Genomic DNA, 23,000 nt, shown 5'->3' on the forward strand with positions numbered 1-23,000 from the left:
TAATGCCAATAATTTTGAATATTTGGAAGAAATGGACAATTTTCTAAAAATACAACTTATCCGAGCTGAGTTTTGGAAGACATGGAAAACCTAAATAGTCCTAAAATCACTAATATAGATATAATCACTAGTTTTAAAACTTCCTCAAGAAAACCTCCAACAGCAGATAACTTTACTAGTGGCTTCTACTAATCATTTTAGATAGAAATATTTCTAATGGGTGAACACGACAGCAGAGAAAGTGAGGGACTAGTCCCCAACTCATTTCACGTAGCACCCTGCTACCCATGGTGGCTTTATACTGTGTCAACTTAGTTATGCAGGAATTGCTTCCCATAATTTCCTTTCCAGTGTTGTTCTTGGTTGGGAATGTCCAGAAGAAAATTTGTATAAGATTTGGGTGGCAGAGTGGAGGAGCTGCCATTTTACACTCTGAATGTTGGTGTAGGTACTAGGCGCTGTGGCTGCTTGCACACCGCCCTGCTCATCTACAGGGAGTTCAGCCCCCACCAGCTTGCTCCCCTTCGACTTCTCTGAGTCCCCCGCTCAGTTCTGTGGTGAAGGACGCCAGCTTCTCCTCGGGTCACCTACATCATTCAGGTTGGAGATGGTGATAGGCAAATACCATCCCAGGTTCCCCTCACAGGGTCCAGTACCTCTTTGCTCTCTCCCACTTCACATTCAGCCTTCATTGCCCACTGTCAGCCACACAGCCTACGGTAACTTCAAGCCCAACATACCTGCAAAGACAGCAGACTCGAAGAGACTTCTGAACCCGCAATTGTGGAAGGTATAATTGGTATAATAAATTCCTCATTCTAGAACATGCTGAGTGATTGAAATTTAACTGTTACATTACCAAAACTCGAAAAGGTCAGTGGAAGAAAGGAAAATTATAGGCCAATCTCTCTCATGAATATAGCTGCAGAAATCTTAAATAAGATTTCAGCAAACCAAACCTAGCATGAGGAATCAGCTATCTAAGAAATCTATTATAATAAGGTTTCCTAGTTTAGATAACATCCTGGCCCATAAATTGAGCAGAAAGATAATATCCTATTAGGAGATACAACCCTGCTTTTGCAGAAGCACACAATGAAACCTGCAAAAATTACCCTGGGATTATTTTGAAACAAATTGCAGACATATTACTTAATCAATAAGGAGAGAATGGATTGGACGATGGCCAGACTGGACATAGGGGGAACAGTTAGTAACTATTAAGCACAGTAACATACAGTCGCTTGGTCTTTGATTCAAGGGTGATGGTACTGGAAATGAATGAAAATCAACATAATCAAGGGAAATTTGGGGAGAAAAATCAGCATGATGAAGTAATGGCTTGGTTTATGCACATTTCCACATCAACATTTGAAAGCCCTGGAGTAATGACCCTTAAATTTATCAAGGAATTTTCAGCATAAGACATTATAGTACATTATTGCACATTTACGAATTTTCATCAGTTCTTTGTCTGTTAAGCTGGCATTTACTTGGGGAAAAACTTAAGTAAAATTCAACTTGGGTTGAATTGAATTCAACCCAGCAAACTGGCACTTAGGGACTGTCCAAATTATCTGGCTTCATCACTATTGGCAAAACCTTCCAGAACCTAGGGACGGTTGATAAGGATGTTCGACAGACTTCCATGCTTCCGAGAACTGTTTTACATACACCACAGTCACTGAGCAAAGAATGAACTATGAATATTTGTGGGGTTTACTAGTAACTGAAGTGCTTGAGAGTTGTGAGTTTTTAATTTTCTTTTTAATTTTACTACTAGATAGAGAGATAAGATTCAATGAAGAAAGCATGAATGATGCATTTATATCTCCATTGTACACTAGTAAGAAAAACACCACAAAAACTAACATTAATTGAGGGAGTACTGTGTACCAGGCATTGCTCTGATCTATGTATTAATGTCATTTAATTGCTCATAGAAATCCTGTGAAGTAGGACTGTTATCCCATTTTCCAGATAAGGAAATTGAGGCACAAAGAAATCAAGTAACTTTCTCAGGGTAACAAGTTTAGTATTTGGCTGACCTGGGATGCAGGCCCAGCTTTGGCAGTTAGATTGCAGAGTGAAAGTTCCTAACTGCTAGGCTATATCAGAACAAGTAGCTTTATGAGAAAGTGGTTCTACTGAGATTTGTTAAATCAAATGTAGGTAAATTGCTGATGCAAGTGAGATTGATAAAAATAGTCTAAAATCTTTTATTTGTAGGTATTGTGGTTAAAAAATAAAATTAGTGGCCAGCCCCAGTGGCCTAGTGGTTAAGTTTGCCACGCTCAGCTTTGGTGGCCCAAGTTCAGTTCCCAGGCATGGACCTACGCCACTTTGTCAGTGGCCATTCTGTGGTGGTGGCTCACTTACAAAATAGAGGAAGATCAGCACACACGTTAGCTCAGGGTGAATCTTCCTCAGCAAAAAAGAGGAAGATTGGCAACAGATGTTAGCTCAGGGCAAATCTTCCCTAGCAAAAGATAAAAAATAAATGAAAAAACAACATTAGGATTTTTTTGATGCAGTACGTACTTTCTTCTAAATGTATGTTCAGCAGAAGTGTGGAGAAATGTTGAGTCCTGTTTTCAAAGACAGAATTGATATCTTTGGTAAGATTTTCCTTGTTTATTTTTTTCTTTCACAACGGCATCTTTCATTTTGCTATCTTTCCGTTAATTTCAGCGTGCACGCTAGCCCAATGCTTTCAAAGACACCACATTAAGAATAACAGCAACTGCCTAGTTTTCCACAAATTGTTTTGGGCTTCATAAGCATCTTAGTAAGGGAAATATACTGTCTATGATAACGTCATGTACTCTGAATTGAGAATCACTATTTACTGCTTACAATTTACTTAACTTGAGTGAAAATTGTATGTAAATCAGATGTTTTATGGCAGATCAGATACTTCTAACAATTAGGAGGCATCATTTCAAACTAGCTATGGGAATTTCTGAGTTTGTCGTGACTCTAAGAACCTTTGATTCCAGAAGTACAAAGTTGCTTCCATGGCAATGGAGCTCCATGCAATTCTAAAATGCCTTCTAGAGTTTAAGGTCCAGTGGGCAGCGACTTTTCTTTTCATCTTGATGTCCTCAGGACATAACACCTGGTTGGCACCTGATAAATATTGAATAAAGGAGTGAATGAATGAATGAATGACATTTCAGCACTTTGTTCATTCATTATGCAACTGAAAATTAACATACTTTAGAAGTTAGAGTTTATGCTAGTTCTCTCATGGTTGAAGCACTAGGTGTTTTGAATTAAAATTGTCTTTTATTATTTTCTTTCTACATATAGGGATTATTTGTGTCTTTTAAAAAAAATATTTACATCATTCGGTGGAGTTTAAAATGTTCCAAATTCAGGGACATCTCCTATAATGTTATACAAGATATTTTAAACATTTTGAGATTTTAGCTCTCGATATTAATAAACATTTGATTATTGTAGAAATCACCTTTAAGTAACAGCTAAAGGAGACTTACTCTTCATTGTTCAGTTTCCTGGACACTGGGGACAGGTACATTTTCCTCAATAGGAGCCCCTTACCATCTTGTTTCAGGATCTTCAATAAAAGTATATTTTGTGCAAGCATACAATGTTGTTTCAGATTATATTTAACTGGATTTTATATTATGCTTATAGTTTTTTTGATCATACCCCCCAAAAGTTGGAAATATTGAAAACATCTCCTTCTATAAAGTTTATTCTCAAAACCTTGTACACGCAGGCTAATAAAATATCCTTCATCATAGTGTCTAGGCACTGCTGTGATGTGTGTGGTTTTGTAATAATCCCAACCATATTCTCTCTAATTGTGATTTTTCAGACCCCTGTGGCCTTTCCTATCCACTCAATTCCAACTGAGAGAGGAGCTACCATGGACCACAAGATGTCACTGTAGGTTTCCCAGCAACCTTTATATAAGACATGAATGACCCTTGAAACAAGAGTTAACTGTTAGATAACAATCACTCTATTTTCCCAACATACTCAGGTCAGACTTGCCCTCAGACCTCAGCTGCCCTCATTCCCCATCACTAGGCCAACAGATTTAGGTACTCATGTTAAAATGAAACAGAATAAAAAATAAAACGGAGCAAGAATGTGGCTCAGAGATGACTCTTAGAAGTTACCTGTGTGTGTGGCCTCTTAAAGAAACCCACAACAAGGCAGCCGCCAAGAACTGAATAATGGCCTGTTCCAGATGCGACTTTTCAAGGGTGGAAATTTGGCTCTCACAGGTAAAAGAGAGTCTAGCGTATTTTGGGGATGATTTAAGGTGAAGATTTTATCTTATACTTCATGAGTCCTTGGTAATGTAGAGAAAACAAACACTCTTTTTTGAAGATGGGAATGTTAAACTTTTTAAAAGACATTTAGAAGATAGAGAGATTACAGACTTTTGCCTAAAGAGAAAGTATTTAAGTGTCATACCAATTTTGGTGTCATTATAGAAGGCAGTTTACGAACTGAGCTGCTCTTTAGAAAATAAAAATTGCCAACCGTATTTGCTGATATATTGGAATTATTGTTTTTGTGTGATTTTGATATTGTAGTTATGATTACAAAGAGTCCTCATCTTTTAGAGACACAAACTGAAATATTTATGAGTGAAATGATATATTGAGATTTGCTTCAAAATAATCCTAGAAATGGAGGTGGGGAGAGAAAAGGGTGGGTTGTAGATGAAACGAGACTAGCCATGAGTTGATATCTGTTAAACTAGATGATAGATACCATGTATGTTTGAGATATTCCATAGTCGTAAGTGGGTAAAGTGCCAGCCGGGATACAAGCAGGAGTCTCTTCATCTTCATCTTCTTTTTCTGACAGTGCAGGAACTTCCTGACCTATGTCCCTAAACTCAGAAATATACCCTCAAAAATCTTTATCTGTGGATTACTCACTCATTAGTTCAGCTAAATACCACCTTTTGGAAGCAATGAGCACCTGAAGCTTGTGATTGGCTGTGCAAACTAAAAAAAGAGTTTACATTTGTGTCCCAAATTTAGCTTTTAAAACTGTAAAAAAGTGATCCAACTTTCTAGTTTTTCAGAATTCCTTGAAAAAGTTTCTTCGCTCCTAATGGTGCCTTGCATGATTATGTAGATTTCTGTCATAATCTCTCTTAGATTTCAACTTTCCATTTTGAAGCATCTAAAAGTATTAAGATTTCTCTCTTATAGAAGTGCCTCCATCTCTTTGATGATTTCCAGTGTCCTTCTTTGAAACTTTTCCAGCCTTAACATCGTTTTCACACTGGGGATGAATAACCAGACCTAACACAGGTCCCTGTGTTTTCAGACACAGTAACACGGGTTAAAATGGGAATAGAATAGCTCTTGGGAACAGAATTGCCATTTCATTTTCCATATCCTTCCTACAAGGTTTGAAATTTTATTTTACCCTTTGTAGGTGGTAATAGAATGCCATCTCCCATGCATAGTGTATCTTAGATGCCTTTTCCTGAGACATAATAGTTCAGAGCCCATTATCTTCTATAGAGTTGATTTGTATTGTTCTCCTTAATGTTTTATCTAGTACTGGTTTGCTTTAAAACCTCTGCCGACTCCCAGAGCCCAATATCCTGCAGTTTATCCAATCCACTTTTGTGTTTACACTGGGGAAGACGCTAGATTCTTCCATACATCTAGAGATCTCACAGTGCTTTCTTATTTATATAATCATAGATACACAGCATTTAAATGATTCTGTCCCAAATGCGTTCACTTCACTGTGCATTCTCTTTTATGAAATCATAAAGTTGAGCATACTCAAGTCATTCAATCTTTTGTTTCTTATTTTTTTTCTAGTAGATTAGCTGTAACAATTTCCTTCAGTTCCATGGAGTCATTTTTAAAAATTGCTTATGCTTTTGATACATTTAAAATTTTGGAAAGACATAATTATTATCACCTTAGTCCACCTGATTATTTATGTGAATTATTATATGTTTTCCTCAGGCCAGCACACAGCTCAGTTAACTAAGCATATGATTATAGTCAAAGCCAATGGTTTTTCTCCCCACTGCTCTGGAAATTTGTTTATTATCCCTCGTGAACTATAGAAAGCCCTTTTGAAGTATTCTTGGGAATTCCATATTGAAATTACTCTTTAAAGTAAATTTTTTTTTGAATGCCCGCTATTTGAGGTGCAGTGGCAGACCTGTGAAATAACAGATGTATGCCCTCAGTCCCTCCAATCAGAGCGCACAGCCTGGTGGAGGAGACAAACATGTGAACAGGTCCTCATAATACCAGGTCTCAAAAATTGTTTTAAGAATAAAAATTGTCCCATTTCTTATAATAAAGCATTCTATACTTATTTTACAATAACCAGAGAAAAGTCAAAAGCTTAAAATTGAAATTTCTTTTAAAAACAAAAAATAGTATTTACTTTTACTATGTGGCTTGTGTAGATCACCACACTCCCCCTCTGGGTACCAATTAGGGACAAAAAGCCAGTGGTCAGTGACAACTGGCACAGGAAGAAACACTGGATTGAATAGGACCCTCACTGGCCACACTTCAGACTTTTCCAACCACCTAGGAATGTGCCCCACACACAAATAGCCTCGGCTGAGCTGGCCCCATGCTCCAGTTTTATTGGGAATGTCTGGCCTCCTTTGTAGTAACTTAATATGCCCAGAGCTCATATACCACCTGCCCTTTGTATGTGAGTCACAGAACCTGAATCAAAAACTGTTCGAGCCCAAAAGAGCAATCTGATCTTAGCTCATATTACAGAAAAGGAAACTGAGGTATCATTAAACTCCTTGCCCAGGTCACATAGTTGGTGGGATTGGAAGTGAATTCAAGGTGAGGAAAAGATATTCTTGGCATTAATTAGTGAGAACGTTGAGGTAAATATTGGCAATGTAATATGGCAGCAAATATTAATAGGGAGTGCATGGGAAATCCTTTTTTTCATGAAATGTTTTTTCACATACCCAGCTTGTTATGTGAAGGCAATACCCCAATAATTGTTTTCTTCTGTATATAGCGATAGAAAGTAGAGCCTAAAAAATAGTGAAAAATACAGATACATAATAGAATCTGTGATCATTTTTTATCAAGACGGATCTCCTCTGTTCATGCTCTGTAACATGATCACCAGCTCAGTTAATCCCCTGGAGTCCTATCCCGGGGCACTCACTGCTCTTGACTCACTCATGGAGGACGCACCTTGTTCAACCCTCCGTGCCAACAACAAATACCAGGCACAGGTTTGGTTTTTCCTTTCATCTCTCCAGCTACTCTTTTGTCTGCCTTTTAGGGTGAAAAATCTCAGCTGTACTTAAATTGACTGCTGACATCTTTTGGTCTCGAAATGACCTCCGGAAAAATCACAATAGTGAGTTGTGCCTATATAAATAAGAGGACTGTGATTTTGTAAGGAAGCCAATTCTAAACTTAGATCCTTACAAGATAAAAACATGAGCTCTCTACCAGCTGACCCTAATGCACATATGCTATTTATTTCCGAGGATGGAGGAGAAAGGCTAACTTGTCACTGATCACTACGGAGCTTTCTGGCTGCGACGTTCTCTCTGTAGCTTTTATCAAGGGCAATTTTACATTGCATAGCCTTGTAGCTAATTCAAATAGGCTTTCCAATTTTAAAGGTAGAGCTATTTCTACTCTGTTTCCGACTAGGAGAAGCAATTTTACACATTTTTACTTGCTGTATCACACAAGTCGTTAATTACTTCCGGCTGCAGCTGAGTCTCTGCTTTAAAAATAGAAAACGCTGCTGCATTTCTGGCCCATCCCCCACACCCACGCCGCACCTACCAGCCCCACTCCCAGTGTTTCCCAGTGTTAGAGTTCAATGTTGAGGCCATTCTCCAGTTAGCACACAGGAATCTTTGTAAAAGTTGAAGGGAAGGAAAAGGTAGTTAGAAATCCAGTCGCTGACATTTTTTCTGGCTAGAGCACTTGCATTTATGACACCTGGTTGTCGCAGGCAGAAACATCAACCGCACCATGCCCGCAGATATTGCTGTTGAAAGGAACTGCATTACGCAGATCCTCACGAAAAGAAGGCTAGTGAGTGTAGAAGACTGTTCTTCTAAACGAAAAGCTAGCTGGGGTATTCTGACCAGTCAAGGTTAGTATAGCAGCCATTGCAAATCTGTTGGTGTTGGTGTCCTGAAATAAACTATATTGACCTGTTTTTGCAAATACTAACTTTAAACTGCGGGTGCTTTCCAGAATGCAGATTCTGAAATGGGAATGTATGGCATGGCAAAGGACTGCACTGTAGTTTCACTTTTTGGTGCATGGAAAATGCATCTGCCGACTCACTTTTATGACACCCTGGTCTCTGGGTTGTTTACCTCCCTGTGTCAGCAGGTGTTTCTGAGTAGGTATGGAAACAAGGAAAGACACTACCAAGCAGGAAAAGACTGTTTATAAGCAATTAAATATAGAAATTTTTAATCATTTCAACTGAACCAGAAAGTAGTTGGATGATGTAGGCGGGAAAATGAATAGAACAACTTCTTTAAAGTGCTCTGGCACCAAGTTATTAATTTTAATAATAGAAAAAAATAAAAGGTGGAAAGGAGAATGAGCACAGTACCAAAGAGGAGCTATGTAAGTAAATAATTTTTAAAAAGATTAATCTAAGTGTAAATTTTAGTAGAACGCCAATATGGCCAGTGACAGACTTAAGGTTGGAAATGCAGATTTAGATGTAAAAATGGCCCCTACTTCCAAAAAAAGTTGTATTTACTATGTAATAGTTGGAATCTGAAGAATATTGCTTATAAATTGTTATAAATTTTAAAAACATAAAAGGTGTAGTTTTAAATAGGATAAAATACTATCATTTTTTAAAAAGATTGAGAAAGCAACCTGATTCTTGCCCCCCACCCCAACACACATTTCCTTTTAATTACTTTTTAACAATACAATTTTCAATAAAGATTAAGGACAAATTTGCATGGATAAAAAATGGTTAGCTACAGAGAAGAGAAGACAACTTAACAATTCAACAAGTGTTTACTGAGTGCTTACTATGTGCAAGGCATTGTGCTAGATACTGGGAAGCAGTAACAGTCTCAGGGTCCCTACAGTCCAAGGGCAATGCAGGCAATTATTGTAGAATAAAGAGCATTCTATCATTTCTTAAGTGAAGAGTAAATCACCTAAATCTGCACTTGACCACAAGTGTGAGCAACAGAACAGGGTTGGATGAAGTGGCAAAAAATTAAAAACGTAAGTAAATTAATTTGCCTGGATGGGTCTCACACATCCTCAATGAAGACAGACTGCAGAAGAAGTTGAAAATAAGTTTTGAAATTATGTTAAAAATCTAATTTTGTGTGAAGAAAATACAATTTTACACAATCATCTTTGACTTAGTTTAAATATATTGAAAATATAATGAGAGAAGTGTCCTATGTGTCAATAAAAAAGAACAAGTCTTAGCAAACTTTCATTAGATTTAGCTTCAAATTTTTCCAGCACTGTTAATGAGAATGTAAATAGGCCCAGTCTTGCTGGAGGTAATTTGATGACATATATCAAAATTTTAGGAATTTACCCTAAGCAGGTAATAAGACACATTCACAAAGATGAGAAATAATGTTGATTTCCCAAAACTAAAAGCTACCTCAATATCATTTAATGGGGGATTAGCTAAATATAAATAATGGTATATCTATAAAATGATGTATATATTATAAAATAGTCATTTAATAATGTTATAGAATTATATTTTGTGACATGGACCAATGACCATGTGCTATCCATATATGAAAACAAAGGTCAAAAGCAATATGAATAGTATGGTTGATTAAAAACTGTGTATTTAGAAAAAAGCTGAGAAGGATATACAACAGAGTGTTTGTAATGGTTATATTTGGAAAATAGCATTATGATCTTTTGGGTGTTTTACAATTTATTTATTGTCCTATTTAATATACCACTTTTATAACTGGGTAAGGCAATACAGCTACTGTTGCTGTCTTGCTATGCTGTTGCTACTATTTCAAATATGCATATTATTATATGAAAATGTAGAAAGCAAAATTCCACAGTTCATTTTTAGGAGTAACTCTTCACTTGTTTAATTAGTTAGTTAGTTATAGTATTTATTATGGACCCATTATGAATTAACAGCCCGCTAAGTACACTACGAGTTCTGAGGTTGAAGAGAAATATTGTATCATAAAATTTTATTGAACATTCATAAGAACTGAGTTTGGTTCTTGGCTCTGTCAGTTATGGATTATAATGTGAGGCAAATCATCTGACCTCTGTGTTTGTCTGTTCGGGCTGCCATAACAAAATACCATAGAGGGGGCAGCTTAAACAACAGAAATTCATTCTCTCACAGTTTTCTAGGCTGGGAAGTCCAAGATCAAGGCGCCAGCGTGGTCACATTCTCCTGAAGGCCCTCTTCCTGGTTCATTGCCAGCATCTTCTCACAGTCTCCTTGCATGGTGGAGAGACTAGGGATACACTTTTATAAGGCACTAATCCCATTCGAGAGAGCTCCACCCCTCACCTCCACCCACCTTTGAGAGGCTTATACAACTCCCAAGGACCCCGTCTCCTGTTAACATCACATTAGGAATTAGGATTTCAGCATAGGAATTTTAGGACACAATTCAGTCCATAGCACTCTGAATCTCAATACGGTGGAATTAATAATTGTGGTTTTGTTAAGGACATACGTTGTGTCAAACACTTTTGCAGGGCCCATTTAACCCTTACAACAGTGGGGAAAATTAGATATTTTTGTTGTTGTTGTTGTTGAAGAAGATTAGCCCTGAGCTAACATCTGTGCCATCTTCCTCTATTTTGTATGTGGGTCACTGCCACAGCATGACTGATGAGTGGTGTAGGTCCGCACCCGGGATCAGAACCTGAGAACCCAGGCCGCCAAAGTAGAGTGCACCAAACCTAATCACTATGCCATGGGGCCACCCTGAGAAAATTAGATGTTATTGCCTACACTTTATAAATTAGGAAACTGAGATTTATCAATTTAAGGAAACTGACAGAGTTGCAATAGCAAATACGTGATAGTCAGATGTCTAATCCAGATATACCTTCCTCCACAGCCTTTTTTTAACCCCCTACACAGTCCCACATGACCTCTCAGACAAAGTCCTTGTGAAGATCCACTTGATCATGTCTGAGAAAGCAGAAAAAGCCCACTGCAGAGCAGCACGAGTGAGACTCTGATTTAAGAAACTCTGAATTTGCAGACTGTATATGGGCAGCACAGGAGGTCACGTGACAGAAATGCTCACACGTAAAGGAGCCACGGATCACAGAGGAGAAGGAGCGCTTTTGTTGGCGTTAACAGAGCATTTCTTGGAGGAGGGAGGTTTCGAGCTGAGCTTTGCAAGAGGGGCAGGATGGAAATCAAGGAGAAACCATCCTAATCTAGAGAGAAAGAATCTTACTCTGCAAATTGACCTGATCAAAAATGACAACCTCCTTTAGTTTCCAAATTAAATCTGGCCTCAAGCTCCCATCCCCCAGGCTGCCTGGGAATTTCTTCTTTTTTAATAATATCTCCTCCCATCTTTTCCCTTAGACTTGTGCAAAGATGGGAGCTGAATGCTGGTGCATTAGAAGGGCACAGCTGGCCTTTAGTCCATAGGCTTCTTGCTGATGAAGCCACTGACCATCCTTTGAAAGAAAGTCCAGCAAATCTGCCACCTCCATGCCAAACTTAAAGCATACAACTCTGTCCTGAAGGTGGGAGTGTAAGAGCCTAGGGCCCATCTCACTCGTCCAGTCTTATCACCTCTTGGGGGCATGGCCATAGCGTGGACCTGGTTTCCTGCATGAAAAACCTCTTTCTAATGCTCTCTGCCTCTCCCACTCTCTATTCCTTTTGCTCCTCGTATCTCACACTTTCCTCCCATCTCTTTGTTCTTCCTTCTCTCCTCCTTTCTCTCTCACCCACCAGTGTACATTCCCCTCTCTAGGAGCCTGACTCCTCACTTAAGAGAAGTGATCTTCAAGCCACTTCTGCTGTTTGGACTTCCTATGCTCCCATAAACTGAGCAGGAAGAGCAAGAACCAAAATACCGATACACCTCAATAAACTACTCTGCAACATGAGAAGGAGAATTGAGCAGGGGGAAGATGCTATGAAAAAAGAAAGAAAAAGATTGTTTGGGGGGAACGTGTACAACAGTCTAGTTTAGCTTAAGCAGGGGGTATGTAAAGGTAAGTAGTAGAAAATAAAACAAGAAAGGAAGATAGTTCTATATTGTAGATCACCTTTAATTCCAGGATAAGAATGTCAGACTATATTCCATGGGGAGCCATTAAAGTTTTTGAACCTGAGAGCAGCAAGATCCCAGAGTTGTTTTCAGGACAACCCCCCGTGCTGTTGTGCAGACTGGGAATGTATGCCCAGCGTAGGGCTTGGCTGCCCAAGGAAAGGGGAGCTTTTTCCAATTTTCTAAAAGGCACAGCATGGGCTAGCTGGAACTCTCGGTGTTTTGGAAGTTTAATTCAGTGGCAGTATTTGGCAAGAATGGTGAGATAGAGACTGGTGTCAGGAAAAATCATTTAGGAGGGTACGGTCCAAATTGAATTCAAACGGAAATAGACCATGCTTAATTCATCTCTGTGTATGTCTGGCATCTAGCAGGGTGAAAATTGCCTAGTAGATCACTGTAAATGTTTAATGAATGAATAAATGGTTAACAAATGTGAGGCGCAAGATTATTGTTTAAGGAAATACTCTAATGACTCGTCGACCGGAAAGACAAGAGGCTTGGCACAATTTAAGAACCAATGAATTCAGGAGTCAGAGCACCCAAGCTCTAAAGTGTCTCTACAACATCAGTCGACGAATATTATTGATATGCTAGATGTTGGGGACACAGCAACCGACAAACTATACCAAGTTCCGCTTTCTGAGATCTTACATTCTAGTGGGAGTAAATGCTAAGAAGAACAGCAGACCAGGGTAATGAGAGAGAATGATGGCGGAAGGACAGGGAGGGCTTCTTCATATACGATGGTCTAGGAAGGGCTCTGATAAGGTGATCTTTCAGGGGGCAGAGGAAGTCAGAGAGTAAGCCACGTGACGATCTCAGAAGGAAGCACTGCAGGTAGAGCGAAGAGAAGAGGATGTGGGGGTGTGAGGGAAAGCCAGTGAGGCTGAACCAGGAGGAGGGAGGAGGGAAGAGGTAGAACCTGGGGTCAGAGAGGAGCGTGGAGACACTGGCAGGTCATGACAGGTACTTTGGATTTTACTCTGGCTGAGATGGGAAGCCACCGGACTCTTTCTGACTTTAAAGGGATCATTCTGACTCCTGTGTTTAGGACAGACTGTTGGAAGAGCATGGGTGGAAACATACAGACCCATCAAGTGTCTTGTGTAATAAGTCAGGTGAAGGTAATGGTGGCTTGGACAATGGTAGCAGCAATGGAGGCTGTGAGATTACAGTCAAAGTCTTGGTTACATATGAATGGTAGAGGCAAAAGGATATACTGGCATTTTCCTGTGGGGTGAGGAATTATGGATTACACAAAGGTTTTGGCCTTGAAGCACCTGGATGAGCGGAGTTGCCATGTACCGATAGGGAGGAGATTTAGGAAGATCACAGTAAGAGTTCAGCTTTGGACATGTTAAGTTGGATTGCCTATTTAGATATCCAAGTGGAGAAGTGGAAGAGCCAGCCGGAAATACAAATCTTGATTTAGAGGAGAGAGCTGCTCTGGGTATGAATTCGGGGTAATCACCATGGGATTAATATTTCTATCAATGGACTAGAAGAGAGCCCCACAACAGCGAGTATAGGTAGATGCAAGGACTGAACTTGGGATGATGGAGATTCATGAAAAATAAAAGACTTAAAAGAAAAGCCTAGGCCAATAATAAATGTCTGCTTGCAAGGAAAACCATGAAATAGTCAATGTATATGAAGTCTCTGCAAAAATCATTGTGCTTAAATTTAAGACCATATTATTAGTGCCAGGTGACAGAGAGAATGGTAACACTGTTTAAACCAATAGAAGAGCAAAAAGAAATAGCTGGTTTTGAGAGAATAATGATGAGTTTGCTTTTAGAAATGTACTGAGGGGCTGGCCTGGTGGGGAAGCGATTAAGTTCGCACGTTCCGCTTCTCGGTGGCCAGTGGTTCACTGGTTCGAATCCCGGGTGTGGACATGGCACCACTTGGCACACCATGCTGTGGCAGGTGTCCCACATATAAAGTAGAGGAAGATGGGCACGGATGTTAGCTCAGGGCCAGTCTTCCTCAGCGAAAAGAGGAGGACTGGCAGTAGTTAGCTCAGGGCTAATCTTCCTCAAAAAAAAAAAAAAAGAAAGAAAGAAATGTACTGAGATGTCAACAAAATATCTATGTGAATGTCCAGAAGTAAATTTTAAAATGTGGCATTAAAATCCATGGGAGAGGCCAAGTAAGGATGACAGATTGGAGAGTTACCTATAAGGAGACAATAATTTCCCTAAATTTTGAGTTATTCTATTTTTTGTTTCGAAGATGTAGTAAAAAGCTCATGGAGCAGATATATGGAAGTAAACATTTTAAATGGAGTTTGGATTGTACTGTCCTATATCAGTTGTGTTTAGGGCTATTCAAATGTACTTCACATTCACCACAACCCTGTGGTGTAGATGGAATTAGCCTTCTTTTTCCATTTGAGGTTCAAGAGGTTAAATAAGTACCCAAGTGATACATCTAGTATCTGTGCTGGAATTTGAACTCAGGTCCGTGTGAAAATGTCAAGCATAGCACCAGTGATCAAGAATGATTCCTTGGGATGATGGAGTAATCTCTCCCGAGAGCGTCACTATTTTCTGAAAAGGGTCTTAAAAACTCTTTCTTTCTTGGTTTTGGAGATTCACTGGGGAAATTGCTATCTTCTCTTAGTTGAAAATTTAGTCTTTTTTCTTAACATAAACCACAGCAGTGTTGTCACTTATCCATTGGATTTTTCTGTTCAGCTCCATACACTGTCTTCTTATGAGATAATGGAGGACTCTAGTCAGTGAACAAGAAACCAATGAGAGTGAGTTGCAGATCCAGACAATTCATTATACACACCTGAAGTTCCCCAGGTAAATCTGGTGCTTTCAGATCTGGACTAGCATTATTCTGAGGAAATTTTCAGAGAGGTGATAAGAATGGAAAGACAAGGTCAGTCTCAATCTTTGAAGATACTGGTTTTGGCAACACATGACTTCCCTCTTTATCAACCATGTCCTCAAGGATTTATGTGGCTCTTAATCTGATAAACAGAAAAATACACACTAAAGGTCAGTACACACCTGGTGATTTTGAGTTATTTTGTAAACTTGTGAGTAGGGATGGGCCAGATGTTGTTGAGCCTGAAGCTTATCCATATTTTGGAATCTTCTTTAAGAAAAATGACGTGAAATTAGATAGAGTCTTAGAAAGTGTCCGTGCAAGTTGGGGGTCCTGAACTTAAGTTTCACTGACTTCATGGTAAATCTACTTGCATTCTGAAGTAGATTGTTGATTCGATATTTTATGGCTAAGCAAGCTATAAAATGTATTAACATTTTGCAGTGAGATTCGTGTATGAAGCTATCATAGCCTCTCACCTCTTCTTACAGTTTGCTGTTTGAGAGAAGTGTCCTGCCTTGCCTAGTTTGAGACCACTGAGGAAAAGTGGGTGTGACCCAAACTCAGAAAGCCATCTGCACCTCTCCTAGGTTAGCTCTCGAAGGAATCTACATTCCACTCTGCCGAGGGAAATAAGATGGGGAGAAGGCAAAGACTTTCTAAAAACTAAAAGGGTTTCATCCTAGCCATGGGAGGAAATCCAATTGTAATACTTTTATTTCATTGCAGGGTACATACTGCAAGGAGAAAAACTAAGTTAGGATGAGCAATTTGTCAACTAAAGAGGAGCGATCAATAAGAAAAGGCAATTTTGAAAATAAATCAGCTTTTCAAAAGCCGCTTCTCTTTTTGGAGGTGAAAGGTCATACTACAAGGAGCCTAGGGCTCCTTAAAATGGCCGAATAGAACTAGCAAATGACAAGCGATTTTTTTTTTCATGCTGATAAAAAGAGAGATGAGTCGGATTTACCTCGACAGTGGCTGGCTTGAAGTGCCGTGGGGAGATGGTGACTTAGGTATGGTATAGACCCTTCTCGAACTGTATATGTCTAAACCGTGAATGTTTTTGCTCTGGCAATGTGATGTTTACAGAACAGGGCAGGCTCTCTCTCTGTAAATTATATAGCAGATGTCTGGGAACTCGTGTTGTTTCTAAATATAGTCGGTGACCTCCTGTGCAGCTACAGAGAGACCATAACAGTAGGCATTTGGATGGTGAAAGTTACAACATTTTGTAAAACAATTTTCACACTGAATAATTTATCCTAAAGAGTTAAACTGAACATTTTTAAAATCTCAGATACCCAATTAAACTCTAACAAGATGGAAAAGTTCCTGAATTATTGTATATGAAGATATTTGTATTTTGTTTGGTCTTGAGAAAGTTTATAGAAATCTTTCTAATAGAAAGCATATCTTTATTAAAAGGTAAGGTATTTAATATTGAACACATTGGAATAGGAATTTGCAGTTGCTAAAGTTCAGACTTTGAAGGGGAGAAATAGGGAGGAGTGGAGACTTAGTTCAAAACAGAAACTGGAACATGGTAAAGTATCTTTTGATTCTCACATGTTACCAGATTAATTACAGATATTCTTCTAAGGAATTACAAGGATTCAAATGAGGTGGCGTTGCTTGGGAGTTTAGTACGCAGAATTCAAAACAAACAAAAAATGTGTTTCATCGAATGGCATGCATGTACTATGAATCACTTTTTAGTAGATTGATAGATCTTTATTTCTTATAGCTTACTTAGGAAAGAATATTGTAGCTGGAGCTGTTGATTGTTGGCATAAACACATTTATAAATCATTCAATTGCTTTTATATAGTTTATTTAATTAACTTGATAGCACTGAAAATCATTTTAGTCAGTAGATGCTGTTATTTATGGCTTGAGTTTCCCTAGTTTTGGAGAGAAAGGATTGTTCCCCAAAATTCACATTAAAATCTCCCCTATTTATCGGTTTATGTTTAGCAAAGAATACTAGGTGTTATTTCCTGTGCATTTTTACAGCAGGCCCTTAGAGGCTCATTTCCAATCCTCCTTCAGTCCTGCCTCACAGGTAGTGCTCTTCCCATTTTAGGAGGAAACTGACTCTCAGGGAGGTTAGACGTCTTCATGCAGGCTGCAGTCCTACACTGGAGGCAAATCCAGGCCGGCCTGGCCCCTCAAGTCTTTTTCCTCATGAGCCGCTGGGCTCTAGACTCCATCTCATTTCTCACTTCCTCTGGTCTCCACTTCCTTCTCCTCCTTCTGCTCCCTGCCCTGCCTCCTCCTTTATGGAATAATGGCAGACAGCAGGGGTCCTCTGCAGGTGAGCAGAGCTGAGTTAACGGGGCAATGCACTGTTAGTGTTACGGGCACATTGGGTTCTTATTGTCCCCCAGGACAGAAGTCAAGAGAGACAACAAACCGGAGCAGAAAAGTAAAAGTTTATAAGTTTACGCGCAGGGGAGGAGGCACAAGAGAGCCAGTGCAGAAAGGAAGGTGACAGGTGACCGGCTTCTTAGGGAATGGGATTGTGGGGCTTTGATTAGACAAAGGCTGGGGAGGAGTGAGGAGTGCCTGTCATGGCCTCTAGAGGTGGAGTTGTGCTTGTGCCTGCACTGTCATGTAGCATGCTTCTATATGCAATGCATATGTCATTAGCATGCTAGCTCCCCACCCCTGGGTGTGATTTTTACTGTGCTAATGGGGCTAGGGTCACCTTCAGTGGACTCCTGGGTACTAGGGCACATATGTAAGCCCTGGAGAGTCCAGAGGCTGCAGAATGTGGATTTTGGTAGTCTCTGTCTGATTCTCCCAGCTTGCCGATTGATTAGGGGCCCTACCTTGTTAGGCCAGGGGACTTACGGATGGCCCTATCTTGTTAGGCTGGTTCCTGTCTCATTAGGAGCCTTTGTACCTGCCTGAAGGGCTGAGGGATCCCTCACACAATACCATCTATTGTCAGTGGTTTTGTCACTGACCACCCACCCACACTTTCCTGCAGATTACTGTGATGTTTAACTCCTTTTTCATCCCAATGGAGGTCACATTAATAGAAATAATAGCAAACGCACACACATAAAATCTAGTTTCAGCTTTTTTTCTATCCATCATAATGGACTTAAGTCTTAGTGATAAAGAGAAGGCTATGTGACAGTCTGGGGGGAAGGTAGGGGTTGGGTTGTGGGTGGTAAATTCAAATACTTAACTGTCTCGATTTTGGCCCTTTTGTGACCTGTTTTTCAAATGACCTTTTTCCTTTTTTTCTCTCTTTCTTTTGTGAACACCAACAAGCAATGCTGAAATTGTTCAGAAGACTAATACAATCATTTTGATGGACAAACACACTAGTATGCAAAAGAGGAACATCAAGTTCCCCTCAGCTGCAAATATTGTTAGCTTTGCAGCCTCTTAAGGTCATAATATCCTAGAAAGAAGTGAGTCCAAGAGAAATCCAAAAGACTATTTCTCTGGGCTTTTCTCAATCCCAACATTTGGTTAATTGCCATGTTAGCTAGTGACAATGGAAGAACAGGCAGTGACAATGAATCTGCATCCTATAATTCTGCATGCAGCTTTTAGAAATAAATTGAGGATAACAAAACCTTTAAGCCATTATACAGGAGGCAACACATGATCGTTATAAATATGAAAAAGGATTATTTAAATTCAAACATATGCTTAGGCATAGATTATTTAAAACTTTATTAATTTACTATGCAGAGCAGATTAAACTGAACATGATACTTCATGTATTCAATCTGTTTGGAAAGTTAATATTATAATTTTCTGATTTAAATATTCACAATGAAATTGGTCTATGTTCTGAAGTCCTCAGAGTTTCACTCTGTAATCAAATTGTTTAGTTTAATGATAAAACAAACGGATGTGTATGACTTTTAAAACATCCAATTTCATCTTAGAAGCTGGAACTCGAAACATAGTTGTTCCTCCAAAGAACATTATTTATGATGGTGACTTCTGAATTTTATTTAGCAAGAACATAATTTTCCAATTTCTTATAAGTTATTATTTTGCTGTCAAATCTTGTCCTATCAACAAGTATTTATTGGTGTGCATTATTTCAATTCTGCTTTTAATATGTAATAGGAGTGTTACACACTAAAAAGAAATAATACACAAAAGCTAATAACAATAACTCTTCTTTCAGTTGAAAACTCAAAGAATTGGATGTCTGGCTTACTAATTTTTTTGGATAAGCAAGAAATAATGCTAGATGGAAAGGCAAAACAAAGACAACAGTGCAGTGTCTCAACCAAGGAGTATTGGCCCTAGAGTTAGACTGTGTGACTCCCTTTGAATGATTCCATTTCTTCTAGCTCTCATTTCCTCAACTTTAAGATAGAAATAATAATTTTCTATACCTCAAAGAGTTGTGAGAACTGGATATTGTACATAGTACTAAGACAAGGATCATGCACACAGTAAACACTATTTCACATTAGCCATTATTACCATTGCTCGTAAATCAAAAGTAAGGAGAAGAAAGTCTCTGCTTTCTTTCCCTTAGGATTTGGATTTTCCATAAAACCCCATAAAATTGTTGGGTATAAAAGACTCATGACTGGCAGTTGACGTCTGTCCTCTAAACCAGGTTTACTCGATTGTTTCATTAACCTTGTGATGTGTGTCCCACATTTTATTCAGTGGAATTGCTTGGACCTCACTTACGGTGCTGTGGCAAAGTTCTACTATAACATTGCAATACAGAAGCATAGGCATCTGTGTCAACTTTTCCAAAGCTATGAAATGTAGGAGCAATGAGGTGGCTTCTAAAGGACCACCCCCTACTATGTTTCCAGTAATTTTGCTGACTTATTTAAGTAAGCTTTAGACATGCTTTTCCTAAAATTTATGTTTCTGATTAACAGCTAAGTAACTTTATTTCAATAGCACTGGGACTGATTGACAGTTTTTTAAAAGATTATTTTCATTTATTGCATCCTATGCATCCAAAAAAGGGAGAAGGGGTGGTAGACAAGGAGACAATTATTAGCAAACATTATCACATTACAGTGGGAAGATCTGTCTGTTCAACATTGCTTTAATTTGTAAGCTAATCATACCCTTTAAATTAACGTTTTCCTGATTTGCACAGTCTGCATGTTTAATCACTTTAAGACCTCCAACGTGATCTCCCGCATCCGTTAAATGGTCCTGTTTCCATTACAGGAGAATCACTGTGCACCAAGCCTATAAAGCCACCTGGGTGGGCCACAAGGATGGGAGAGGTGGGAAGGGAACCTGTACCTCGGGGAGGTGGCTGGGACGGCACTGATGTTTCTCATTGGAGGAGTGGAAAATGCCTGTGCGGGGGTGCATGACACATCAGTGCTTTTTCCACTAGGGCACATAGTTGGAGGGCTTCCGTGCCGCCATCCACCGACCACTGGCACACAGAGAATCGGTGACCCCTGAGTGAGCCAGTGGCACTGTCACCACCACTGCAAAGACCGATGCCTGTCTGCTCCTCCCAACTTGTGACACCCCCTTTCTAGGGCCGACCCAGCTGGTTCCACAGTTCAGGACTCAGGGACGAGCTACTCACCCTCCTTAGCAGCATGTGCAGCCGCCTTGCCCTTCAGAGCAGGGCAGCCTGGGGTGTGGACAGCAGGGGGACAGCAGAGTGGGCTGGGAGTGAGGAGAGCTGGGTGTTCCAGCGGCTGTCCCTGCTAAACATGCAGAAAAATTGCTTCCCTGGGTCCTGTCTGAAAAACCACGAAACAGAGCTTTTTCAGTGCATGTGGCAGATCTAGTCACCTTAACTCTCCTCCTCTTTGGAGGATAATTCAAAAGGTACAGTAAGTCTGGGGTAGCTCATTTCCAGAATATGCGTTGTGGCCCTCTGGATTTGGAAACTGCCAATCTGGATCCTTCAGAGAAGAACCGAATTTCCTGGTATGTGGATAAGTGTGTTGGTCACCTTCTTGCACACCGAATCTGGAGAGTGCATATTTCACAGGAGTTGATTGTATCTATCAGGGTTGACTTTGACTGATAGATTTTGTTTTCTGTCTTTCCTGACAGGTTCCTGGGCAGATCGATCGCCACTACATGAAGCGGCAAGTCAAGGTCGACTTCTTGCTCTGAGAACGTTGTTATCACAGGTGAAATATTACATACTGCCTAAAACATGCCCTGCCCATGAGCATAGGCGTTAATTGTCAAAAGTAATGAGCTCAAAAATAACAAAACTGCTTAATAAATTTTACTGGTCTTATTTTAACTCATCTATCAGTCAAGTCCATAGTTTCTCAATTATCTTTGAAATTTCTTTATAAATATTTTGGTATAATCTTATGTCTTAGTATTTCAAATTTCCCATACAGTATATTTGTTCATTGATAGACATATTAAAGCAAGAAGCAATCCGATGTATGTATTATTCATTAAGCATTTTAAGTATGCTTAATTCTGTACAATGTAGACAGCTGATCACAGACTTAGTTTAGTCATAAAATATCCAAAAAGGGGTAATCAGACCAGATGCCTCAACAATCTTTTTTACATTATGGAATTTGTTATGAGGAATTTTGTCTGAAAGCTACAGAACAATCATTCCTACACCTGCCTGCTCATCATACACAGAAGAGGGAAAACAGATTCCTTACTGAAAGAGAAAAATCTCTGGCTTGGCCTGTGCATTTTTAAAATTTTCCAACATGATTCAAATGCACACCCAGATCTGGAAGGTATTGCTCCAGTTCTTCCAATATCAAGGAGAAAGGAATTTTCTCAGCTGGCTATGAGGGAAGGAAGGGTAGTGTTGTCCAGTTTAAACAGCACTGCCCTGGGACTCAGAGGACCTGGATTCCAGGCTGGCACTGGAGGGGAACCACACCCTATCTGACCCTCCATTTTCTCATCTGTAAAGTGAAGATGTAGGACAAGATGCTCCTGTAGGGCCTTCCAGTTCCATGATAACCATGTGACCATGCTGTCAAAAGGTCAGTAATTTCTAAGGGCTACCCACCCCCGAAAGGGTCATGCAGTTAGTTCTTTGAGAGAAGAGCTGTCTTAGGATATTTCTCAACATGGATCTCGTATCCACCGACAGGCCAGCCTAAAAGAAGCAGAGGCTGTCCCCAAAGCCCTGTGTGAAAGAGAATCTTGACCTTCGCAGATGCTTCTGTCATCGGGTCAGCCTAGTGAACAGCAGTTAGGAATTAGCTCGCCAAGCCTGACTTTTGGCCAGCCAATTTGAAATCTTTGACAGGATAATTTAAGGGATCTTAAAAATTGCTACTTGCAGAGCCAGCTCAGTGGCACAGTGGTTAAGTGTACTCCACTTTGGTGGCCCGGGGTTTGAAGGTTTGGATCCCAGGTGTGGACATACACCACCCATCAAGCCATGCTGTGGCGGTGTCCTACATACAAAATAGAGGAAGACTGGCACTGATGTTAGCTAAAGGCCACTCTTCCTCAGGCAAAAAGAGGAGGATTGGCAACAAGTGTTAGCTCAGGGCCAATCTTCCTCATCAAAAATATTGCCACCTGCTAGTGACAAAGATTTGGGGTGATTATTTATTATCTTGCCTTCATTTTAAGATTCTTTGTGTCCATTCTTGTATTACAGATCATGGTAATCTGTAATATGCTATGAGGATTTGGCCATGAACATATTCCTGTTACAGTGCTTAATATGATTGTCAATAGACAATGAATTACCAAAAATAGCAAGAAGGCAAAGAATCTCATGTCCTAATAATATTTAATTTTAGTCTGATGTCATTGGTTTAATTGGAATAAAATTTTTTAAAGTGTTTACATACTTTTGATTGAATGATAAAATAAAATCGAATATTTTCTATATTCTGGGCACTATAATAATTGTTTTACATGCATCATCTCATGTAATATTCGTGATAATCCT

At 39.5% G+C, this 23,000-nt stretch overlaps 1 protein-coding gene across 4 annotated transcripts in view; it reads left to right on the forward strand.

Annotated features, from left to right (window-relative positions):
• Nucleotides 1-23,000, forward strand: part of ASB5 (ankyrin repeat and SOCS box containing 5) — a 57,188-nt gene that overhangs the window by 27,231 nt on the left and 6,957 nt on the right. The window contains exons 1-2 of one of the 4 annotated variants that reach the window (XM_008525659.2): nucleotides 3,941-4,259; nucleotides 21,155-21,234. In XM_008525659.2, coding sequence (XP_008523881.1) covers nucleotides 4,223-4,259; nucleotides 21,155-21,234 — 117 coding nt within the window. In that variant the 5' untranslated portion in view covers nucleotides 3,941-4,222. Of the gene's footprint in view, nucleotides 1-3,940; nucleotides 4,260-7,171; nucleotides 8,128-16,055; nucleotides 16,132-21,154; nucleotides 21,235-23,000 lie in introns of those variants that run through there. The other 3 variants (XM_008525657.2, XM_008525658.2, XM_070598366.1) reach the window with 3 other exon arrangements.

The sequence above is a fragment of the Equus przewalskii genome, chromosome 28 (assembly GCF_037783145.1).
Source record: "Equus przewalskii isolate Varuska chromosome 28, EquPr2, whole genome shotgun sequence".
Lineage (NCBI taxonomy): Eukaryota > Metazoa > Chordata > Mammalia > Perissodactyla > Equidae > Equus > Equus przewalskii.